General features: G+C 43.6%; 2 protein-coding genes across 2 annotated transcripts; one reads left to right on the top strand and one right to left on the bottom strand.

Annotated features, from left to right (window-relative positions):
- The first annotated feature begins 850 nt into the window (after nt 1-850).
- LOC4339613 (uncharacterized) lies at nt 851-7,936 on the top strand. Its single transcript, XM_015784505.3, has 14 exons — nt 851-1,200; nt 1,812-1,973; nt 2,543-2,608; nt 2,715-2,858; nt 2,968-3,081; nt 3,207-3,308; nt 3,887-4,072; nt 4,849-4,938; nt 5,134-5,268; nt 5,430-5,552; nt 5,655-5,740; nt 5,892-6,504; nt 6,590-6,667; nt 6,745-7,936. The coding sequence occupies exons 1-14, from the start codon at nt 952-954 to the stop codon at nt 7,783-7,785; spliced, it is 3,189 nt and encodes a 1,062-aa protein (XP_015639991.1). The 5' UTR covers nt 851-951; the 3' UTR covers nt 7,786-7,936.
- A 254-nt stretch (nt 7,937-8,190) lies between these two features.
- On the bottom strand, nt 8,191-10,221 carry LOC4339612 (NAC domain-containing protein 73). Its single transcript, XM_015784506.3, has 3 exons — nt 9,537-10,221; nt 9,163-9,358; nt 8,191-9,043 (listed from the first exon to the last, which is right to left on the bottom strand). Exons 1-3 carry the CDS (start codon nt 9,696-9,698, stop codon nt 8,457-8,459), a joined length of 945 nt encoding a protein of 314 aa, XP_015639992.1. The 5' UTR covers nt 9,699-10,221; the 3' UTR covers nt 8,191-8,456.
- Between the last annotated feature and the right edge of the window lie 206 nt (nt 10,222-10,427).

Below are 10,427 nucleotides of genomic sequence, written 5' to 3'. Positions count from 1 at the left end.
CCGGCCACGTAGCCACGTGGCTAGGGAAAATGACCCTTTCCCCTTAGTGTGGGTACCCCGGGCCCATATCACCGACAACCTATCTAAAATTACATTAAATCAATTTTTTCTAGTATATTGCTTAGACCACTTATTTTATCGCAAATGGAGTATTTGTTAATTTTATACTAGAAATATTTAATTTATTCCTATAAAGTAGTAGATAATCCATGTCAATAATCTATAAAAAATGGAATTTCAATCTATTTGACTTTGGTGATGGTTTTACAAAGCCAAAAGCCGAAAAATTGGCATCTATATTTGATTTGTAGAAAAGGGAGTAGCATCGCTAAATTATTTAGTTTAGTACACTATATAACTTTGATAGCAAACCAAACAAATGCCTAGCAAATCTGCCGACATTTTTTTTTTTTGGCAATTCCAATTTTTACCACTGCCAAAAGAAAAACAAAACAATAAGGTTACATACAAATTGCAAACAACCATGTTCCCTTCTTTTTCGAAGGGAAGACTTCAAGACATGATAAGTAACACAGGCCACGAAATCAGATGCAAGGCCCAATATTTAAGGCCCCAATAGGCCCAGCCATGCAAACCAAATTGGCCCAACACAAACAAATGTGCAATCCATTGAGGCCCACGTAGAAATAATCCTTTTTTTTGTGACGTGCGCTGCACCGACCAACTGTGGACCAAAGTCCAAAAATGCACCGACCAAGCCGCACGTCCAGCTCCAAAGGGGAAAAAGCATCCGAATCGTGAAACCGCCGCGTCGCTTCCAGCGCGGCAGGAGGAGGAACCGACTCGACTCGAACCCAACCCAAACCAACGCTCGCGTCGCGTAACCCTCGACCACTTCGGTTTCGATTTCTTCCCTCTTCCCATTTTGAAACCAGCGGAGCGAGGCGAGCGGCGGCGGCGTGCCCTTGCCGGCGGCGCGCGGGGGGCGCGATGCTACAGATGCTCGGCCTCCGCGGGAGCCCCAGCGCGGGGGATGCGGGCGGCGACGCACCCGTCAGGAACGGCGGCGAGGGTGGGGGTGGACCGGGGCGGCCGCTGCGGCTGGTGTACTGCGACGAGAAGGGGAAGTTCGTGATGGACCCGGAGGCGGTGGCGGCGCTGCAGCTCGTCAAGGGCCCCGTCGGCGTCGTCTCCGTCTGCGGCCGCGCGCGCCAGGGCAAGAGCTTCGTGCTTAACCAGGTATGCGTGCGCTTGCGGCTTGCCCCCCCCCCCCCCATGTGTACAGATTTGAGGAACTTCCGTTCGGTTTTGCAATCGGCAACCTGCGGCTAGGGTTTTTTTTTTTTGGTTTTGTTTGTAGTGTTTGAATGTTTGATCAGCCGTGTTATCTCGAGAGTAGTTCAATTTTAGTTGTCCTTTCGATGAACGTTCCTCTAGGGTTTGTTGACTGGTGGAATTGGAGCCTTTTGTTCTCGATTTCATTGGATTGGTGCTCTGATTAGTGCTCACTGTGTTAGCCCTGCAGCATTTTAGCAATACGGTTGGTTTGGTCGATGTGTCGTGCAACTGTTAAAGGGTAAAGTTAGTTGTGTGCAGTGTGCCTATACAATATGTGGGATTCTCGTGAGGACATAAAAAGCAAAACAGCGCCTCAAATATTGTTATCTACCAACTTTTGGGATTTCTGCTTGGCATTAGAGTGATTTCTTATATTTCAATTGTAAAATTGGTGTGATGTCTTGATTGGATTAGTGTGTGTATGAGCAACCAGTGAATCAAATGTCAAATTAGGTTATGTTTTTTTTAATTTGTATCACCATTAGATGATAAAATTTTACCTGCTTTTGTAGCTTCTAGGCCGAAGCAGTGGTTTTCAAGTTGCGCCAACACATCGTCCTTGTACCAAGGGACTTTGGATGTGGAGTGCACCTTTGAAGAGAACTGGTCTTGATGGGACTGAATACAACCTTGTATTGTTGGATACTGAAGGAATTGATGCTTATGACCAAACGGTATGTTTCTAGCTTTAACTTTTTGTTGGCTGCCTTTTGTTGTTAATGATATATGTTGTGACTTGTGACACTGGGAAGCTATTTGTATTGTGAGTAGTTGGATTTCAATGAAGAAGTTTTATAATTCAGTAGCTTCTCTTTGTTGGGACGATCATATTATGATGTTCTTATGAGTTATGACTCTTACCCTCTGTGCGTCGCATGCAAACTTATAGAAATTTCATCCCTAGTAGTTGCTGTCTTGCTGACGAAGTTCATTTGGTGTTTATCTTTGATGAAGATACTTACATGCATCTTTTCCTCTTTGGACCTGATTACCTAGTGAAATCTGAAAATAATATTTCCCTAGAAATAGTTTTCTACCTAATATCAGTCATTTTGCTGACAGTAGGTGTAATATATTCCATTTAAACAGATAAATATGTCGTTTTCTAATTGTAATTGCGACGAATGTCTGTTATCGTCCGTTTTCTGTGAATTATTTTTTCAATTAATTTTCTGCAGTCGTACATACTTGCGTTTCTGCTTTCGACTTGTCGCCTCATGTTCTATCTTTTCCTCTTTGGCAGGGCACTTACAGTATTCAAATATTTTCTTTAGCTGTTCTATTATCAAGTATGTTCATATACAACCAGGTAATTTGCTGAGCAGCTGACTGAATGTTCTTCTAATTTTGTTAATTGGGAAGACATCATAGAGTGGAATTATACTGGTGTTCTCTACTTCTTTTGCTTCTTACAGATGGGAGGCATAGATGAAGCTGCACTTGATCGCCTTTCACTGGTGACAGAAATGACCAAACATATACGTGTCAGGGCCTCAGGTGGAAGGTCCACTGCATCTGAACTAGGGCACTTTTCACCTGTCTTTGTTTGGTTGCTGAGGGTACGCTGTGGATTTTCTCTTCTTAAATCAACTCTTTGGCACATGCATGTTCTGATGTTTACGCAGCCTGTGACTTATTTGATACTGAGTCATTATTTGTTTCCTATAGGACTTTTACTTGGATTTGACAGAAGACAACAGAAAAATTACTCCAAGAGATTACCTCGAACTGGCTTTGAGGCCTGTACAAGGTGGAGGAAGGGATGTATCTTCTAAGAATGCGGTATGGCAGCATGAGTTTCTTGCAGTGCATTATTCATAAAATTATCTGGTGCAACAATCTTTCTGATGCATCATTTTTAACATATCTATAAGAAACTGATGCATATGTTGTAATGTATCTGTAAGATACGGGAGTCCATCCGTGCACTTTTTCCGGATCGAGAATGCATTACACTTGTGCGACCTGTGAATAATGAGAAAGATCTTCAGCGCCTTGATCAACTTCCGGTATGTATTATCATTACTTCCTTTGAACTGCTATCAACTAGCATAACTTTTTTTGTCAAAGTTTATAGCTGCATACTTGTGCAACTTTGCTGCACATGTTGGACTCTTGACTGCTGATTGGATTTCAATATTTGAAAAAAAAAGGATGGTAGTTATGATATAATCTCATAGATAATAGCATAATCACATCTCTGAAAAATGATGATGACATAATCATGGTACCTGCCAGAAACATCGGCCTTTTGGCCAATATGTGCACATGGCAATGGCACGTGTCTTTATTGTTGTAAATACTGGCGCTTTCACAACATGGACTGTGATATACCTTGTTGGAATTTAACTGTGGGGCCTTCCCCTACAATGCTTTCCCTCAAAAAAAAAAAAACCTTGTTGGAGGAAAAAAAGTTGACATCAATTGTCTTTGGAGCTTTGATGAGCTTTGTGAAGTTATAGTTGTACTCCATATTTCAACATGATTGCATTTGTCTTTGTGGTTGATGTTCATAAAGCATTTCTGTTATTTTTATGCTATTCATTTCTATTTCTGCTGGATGATTAGTTTGTGTCCTTGTTTGCAGTTGAATAACTTCCGTCCAGAGTTTAGATCTGGTCTGGATGCTTTGACAAAATTTGTCTTTGACCGAACAAGGCCTAAACAACTTGGAGCTAGCACCCTGACAGGCCCTGTCCTTTCTGGACTGACACAATCATTTCTCGATGCGATCAATACTGGTGCAGTACCTACGATATCTTCGTCATGGCAGGTGAGTCTACTGAAAATAGAGACAGAAATATGCCTTAACCTGATCTTTTCCATATATCGTGTAAACGAGTTGCAAATTCATGATTTGGTTCTATCACTTCTTAATCTTTTTCCCTATGTAAACTTAACCGTATAAAGAGTTTGCTGTTGTAGAGGTCTTGTAGCAGCTATTTTTTGTAGCCAATGATAGTTATGAAGTTAGCATTCTGAGTTAATAGCTTCCATGAAGTAACTGTTTGAGATCAAATGTGAAAGATTGAGGTTTCAATTATTTTTGAGCACGCAAGCTGTGCTTGGACTTCAGCTTTCTATGGACCTGATGACTTGGAAAAATATTTAGGTTGAGTTCGGGAGTGAGGGTTGGGAACCCTCGCACTCCCAACACGCAAAATGGAGCGGAGATTAGTGCATAATTTATTAAGTATTAGCTAAAATAAACTTGAAAAATGGATTAATATGGTTTTTTAAAGCAACTTTTGTATATAAACCTTTTGCAAAAAACACACGTTTAGTAGTTTGAAAAGCGTGCGCGCGGAGCACGAGGGAGGTGAGTTGGGAAAGGTGGGGGAAGAACACAGCCTTAGAAGGGCTGCAAAACTAATAAAAGAGAGAATGAAATAGCACTGTACCGGTTTGCTGATCTATGACAGCAATTATAGTTTTGAAGATTACCAACAAGTTGTTTTACTATTCCTGTGTTTCTCGTATTATTTGATGTCATCAGGTTATATGGTTTCTGTTTGGGAGGAATTTATCTAATAGTTTTTAGCTGTGCAGAGTGTGGAGGAAGCAGAATGTCGAAGGGCATATGATTCTGCAATTGATACCTACAATTCTTCTTTTGACCGGAGAAAACCAGCAGAAGAGGTAGGCATCACTTATGAATGGCTTGTATTAGATACTCCCTCCGCCCCAAAATATAAGGGATTTTGGACGGATGGGACACTTCTTAGTATAATGAATCTGGACAGGCTCCGTCCAAAATCCCTTATATTTTGGGACAGAGGGGGTATCTTATTTGAGCTTATTTGGAACAAGACACTAATTCATGGATGTTTGCAGGATGCCATGAGAGAAGCACATGAAGATGCATTGAAAAAGGCTGTTAGTGTCTTCAATGCTTCTGCTGTTGGTGCCGGGTTAGCTCGTTCAAAATTTGAGAAGCTTCTTCAAACTTCTCTCAAGAAGGCCTTTGAGGTGACTCCATCTCTTCTTATCTGTTACTTGGATTGTATCATGTCTGCTATTGTTTGTTTTTTCTTTCTTAACTACCATTAATCAATTTTGCAATTAATAGTTGGTGTAATTTAATGCTTAAGTTTGAGCTATAAGGTTAACTAGTACTCGCATACATGCAGGACTACAAAAGGAATACTTTTCTAGAGGCTGATTTGCAATGTTCGAATAGAATTCAGAGCATGGAGTCAAAGATACGGACAGCATGCAACCGTCCTGATGCAAAGTTGGATGACATAGTCAGGGTAAGATTATTCACTTGTAGAGAATTGTCTTTTCATTTTCATGTTTTAGCTTGCCTTGAATGAAATACTAATGTAATTATGTGAATCTCTTTTTTGTTCCAGCTCATTGATGGCCTACTTACAGAGTATGAGTCAAAATCTTATGGTCCAGGGAAATGGAAAAAACTAGCTACATTTTTACAGCAGTGGTATGTACCGCTTCTTTTATTAATGTCTTTAGTTCTGACGTGATGCCCTTGCACAATGCCTACTGTTAACCGGACTAATTTGGAGGGCCGAAACCTTTTCCCTTACTCTTGCTTTGACTTATTATAATCTTATCTGTCATGATAACTGCAGTTTGGCGGGCCCCGTGCTTTATCTTTTCAGAAGACAGATAGAGCATATAGATGCAGAAAGAAATTCCCTAAGATTGAAATGCAGTTCAAATGATGATAAGTTGGCACTACTTAGGAAGCAGCTCGAAGCAAGTGAGGGGCATAGGGCTGAGTACCTAAGGCGCTATGAGGAATCTATCAATGATAAACAGAAAATTTCAAGGGATTACTCCGGACGTATTGCTGAACTTCAGACCAAGAGTAGCAAGTTGGAGGAACGATGTGTGAGCTTGTCTTCTGCTCTTGACAATGCAAAACGGGAATCTGTTGATTGGAAGAACAAATACGACCACAATCTGTTACAGCAAAAGGCAGATGAAAGTAAGTTAAAGTCTCAAATTGCTTCTCTGGAATCCAGGGTAAATATCAGTGAGGGCAGATTATCTGCTGTGCGAGAACAGGCTGAGTCTGCTCAAGAAGAGGCATCGGAGTGGAAACGGAAATATGAAGTTGCTGTAAGTGAGGCAAAAACAGCTCTGCAAAGAGCAGCTGTAGCACAAGAACGCACTAATAAGAAAGTGCAAGAAAGGGAAGACGCTTTAAGGGCAGAACTTGCTAGCCAACTGTCTGAGAAGGTAATCCTTTCTCTTAAGAATCTCGGTGGATTGGTTTTAAATCTCACAGTTGCTTACCTTACTTTTTATTGTGTTTTCTTAACAGGAAGAGGAGATCGCAAGATTAAACACAAAAATTAACCAAACCGAAATTCATGCCACAAATTTGATCTCAAGGCTTGAGGTATAGTAGCTTTCTCACTTTCATCATCTCCCCTTTGCGATATTTATGTCTCTCATTCCTGGAATGACCAAACACAGGCTACTGAAGCAAAGTTGAAGAACCATGAGTCAGATTCGCTGGCTTTGAAAGAAGAGATCAGATCACTGACTGTTAGCTTGGAGTCTTTTAGAACTGAAGCTCAGTCACGTGAGAAGGAAGTGAAGATCTTGGAACAAGAAAAAAACCATCTTCAGGAGAAGTATCTAACAGAGTGCAAGAGGTTTGATGAGGCAGACAGCCGGTGCAAGGAAGCTGAAAGGGAGGCTAAACGAGCAACGGAATTGGCTGACGTAGCTCGTGCAGAAGCTGTTGCTTCCCAGAAGGATAAGGGTGAAGCGCAGAGGCTAGCAATGGAGAGACTTGCGTTAATAGAAAGAATGGAGAGACAGGTTGAAGGTCTGGAGAGAGAGAAGAATAAGATGCTGGAAGAAATTGAGCGAGTTGGTCAGTCTGAGAAGGATGCTGTATGTAAGGTTTCATCGCTTGAACAAAGGGTTGACGAGCGGGAAAAGGAAATTGATGAGATGATGCAACGGAGCAACCAGCAAAGGTCCAGTACAGTTCAAGTTCTTGAGAGTCTACTGGAGACAGAACGAGAAGCCTGCGCTGAGGCCAATAGGAGAGCTGAGGCTCTGTCACTGCAGTTGCAGGCAACTCAAAGCAAGTTAGATATGCTCCAACAAGAGCTGACATCTGTTCGGTTCAATGAAACCGCACTGGACAGCAAGCTTAAGGCCTCACATGCAAGGCGCCTGAGGGGTGAAGCTACTGAGTCTGTCCATGATATGGATATCGACGATGACAACACTGGCAGGCGAAGGAAACGATCAAAAAGCACGACGAGCCCGTTTAAGAGCAATCACACCGAGGACGGTGGCTCTGTATTTGTAGGAGAAGACACTAACAACGGGAGCCAGCAAGCGCAGGAGACGGAGACTGAAGACTACACCAAGTTCACTGTGCTGAAGCTGAAGCAGGAGCTCACTAAGCATGGGTTTGGTGCTCAACTCCTGCAACTGAAGAATCCCAACAAGAAGGACATCGTCGCCTTATATGAGAAGCACGTAGTTGGCAAGTAGCGGTTTTCTATTTATGCGTGCTAGATTTTCCCTGTTGCGATGAACGTTGTTGTCACGGTTGAGGTGAGAGCGCGAAATAACTAATGTAACTTAGCCTGAAACTCCAGTTTGTGTTATTGTTAACTTGGTGCAGTTTATTTTGCATGCATCATTGGCAAGTGTTTGTAGTACCTGTGTGGCTGTGTTTAGTTATTACTCACTCTGTCTCAAAATAAACTCAGCGTGTAGTTCAACTTATTTTGGGTCGGAGGGCGTAGAAATTTGGTTTGCAAACCCTTCATTATATCTGGCTTCCGTGTTTGTACTAACGAAATAATCCTATATGTTGGGGACTACGAAACAGAGATCAAGGTTAATTTCTCTAGCTATAATGTTAGAACCATCCATCCGAGACATCTAAAGATATATATGAAGTGATGCATCATCAGGACCTCTTCCGTGTGCATGTATACATGTACAAACTGATACATTAATTGACATTTTCGAGTTAGAACGGCGTGTAGTAATAATCTTTGCACAGTATAGCATCGGAAACGATATAACAACTTTGAACAAAACTGCAAATAACTGATGGATGAATGTAAGGTTAAGAATGTAATATAATGGCACCTATGTGAATCATATCGGTATAAACGGTAATGTTTAGATTTTGTGTAATTTTGGTTTTTCCTTCAAGGGCCACCAAAGCTGTTCCTTGCCGCGTGCACCGCGAAGTTTGGCGCGAAGTGCGCAGCAGGAGCAGGTGGCCGGTAACCCATCGTTGCTGCCGGGTCGTAGAACTCGTGCACAACGTTTGCCTCCTTGAGAAAGCTACCACCACCACCACCTTGATGGCCATGGACGATGGAGTAGTTGCTGTTCACCACGGCGGCGGCGACGGCGGCGGAGGCCTCCTTGGCGGCGGCGGCGGCGGCGGTGGAGCCGCACTGCCTGGGCTGCGTCTGGAAGAAGACCTTGGAGACGACGAGCTCGCCGTCCCGCTCCTCCTCGTCGGAGCCGAGGTGGTACTGGTGCATCACCCAGTTGGTCTTCTCCGGCTTGCGCTGCTTGCCGTAGTTGGTGTAGAGGACGAGGATCTTCTTGTAGCCCCTGGGCCGGCCGTTGGCCATCACCGGTCTCGTCTTGCCGGTCTTGTGCCACCGCGTCTCGCCGCCGTCGACCTCGTCGCTGTGCACCTTCCGCCGCTTCCTCGTCCCCGTCGTGTACGCCTTCGACGGCCGGTGGAAGAAGTGCCTCACCAGCCCGTCCTTGCTCACACCTGAATTAATTTTTCAAATTTATTTACACCCACAAATGCACGCAACGATCAACTCATTTATCAAGAATTTTAAGCTACCGATTCTGATTCCACTGTAAGAAAAAAGAATTTACACCCACCGGGAAGCCTCTCGGGATGGGTGTAGCAGATGCCATTCTCGCCCTCGATGGTGGGGATGAACTCGTCGACGAGAGGGTGGAGCTTCCTCGAGTCCGGCCTCGCCTTCCCTTCCAAATGCTCAAGAAGCTCCTGGTCCGTCGGATCGAACTTCACTCCGGCCGGCAGCCCCGGCAGGTCCTGGATCGTCGTCGTCTCCTGCAATAATTCATCTTAATTAATTTGTTGATTTGCATCTCAACCAAAAGAAGAATTAATGTAGTACTACGCAGTATATATGATCAGTTATCACTTGCTGAATTTATAGCTGTTGGCTGTTGCATTCAGAAAAAAAGAAGAAGAAGAAGGCATGATCTTGATCACGCAGTATATATACCTGTTCATACCGCGCGCGGTGGCCGCAGGAGGGGCACATCTTGACGAGGACGGCGAGCGACGCCGCCGCCTTCTTCCCCGCGGCGGCGGCCACGGCGGCGGCCGGCGACAAGCTGCTGTCCACGGCGGTGCGGACGTCGCTGAAGCTGTTGCACCACGTCATCGATCTCTCCGGCCAACCCCCTTTCTCCTCCTCCTCCACACCAATATATACACACGCCTTATATTATTAATTAACCTAGTATTTTACCACTAACTCCATACATGACAGCCAAAAACTAAGACCAGCAGCCAAGAACAATGCCGGATTAAAAGAAGAAGCCTACTAGCTAGTTAGCTTAGCTAGAGACACATCTCTAGCTGCTAATTAAGCTATCTATCTAGCTAGGAGAGATCGAGAGAGACCTGAGCTGATAGGGAAGAAACAACTTAAGGCCGGGGTCCTGATGAGAGAGAGATCGTCGAGAGGGGGAAAAAAGAAGAAGGAAAGCTTGCAGGCAACAGCTAGCTTGTCCCTGTTAAAAGCTACTTGTAATCACACACACCCGTACTATCCCTCTCTCTGATTTCTCTATCCTCATCTGGTACCAATGAGCAGGAGGAATGCAATACTGTGCACAATTCAACCTTTTCCCCGTGTGGTTCATTCCCCAATAAGAGATCCATTACATATACACCTTTTTCTCCTTTTCTTTTCTTTAATTATGTCCAAGTGTGTGTGTGCGCATATGTATATATACAAACATGTACGCAATATTCCTAGCAAGTAGTAGTAGGCGGCTAACTAATACGTAGTTGAGATGGCAATGGCATGTAGTACGTTGCTTCGCTCTCACGTATAGGCATGCAAAAACCGATCTGTGCCCAATACGTTCAAGGTTTGTTAAAATCT

The sequence above is a fragment of the Oryza sativa genome, chromosome 5 (genome assembly GCF_034140825.1).
Source record: "Oryza sativa Japonica Group chromosome 5, ASM3414082v1".
NCBI lineage: Eukaryota > Viridiplantae > Streptophyta > Magnoliopsida > Poales > Poaceae > Oryza > Oryza sativa.
The sequence above is the reverse complement of the archived record's forward strand: the minus strand, read 5'-3'. Positions and strand labels throughout refer to the sequence as shown.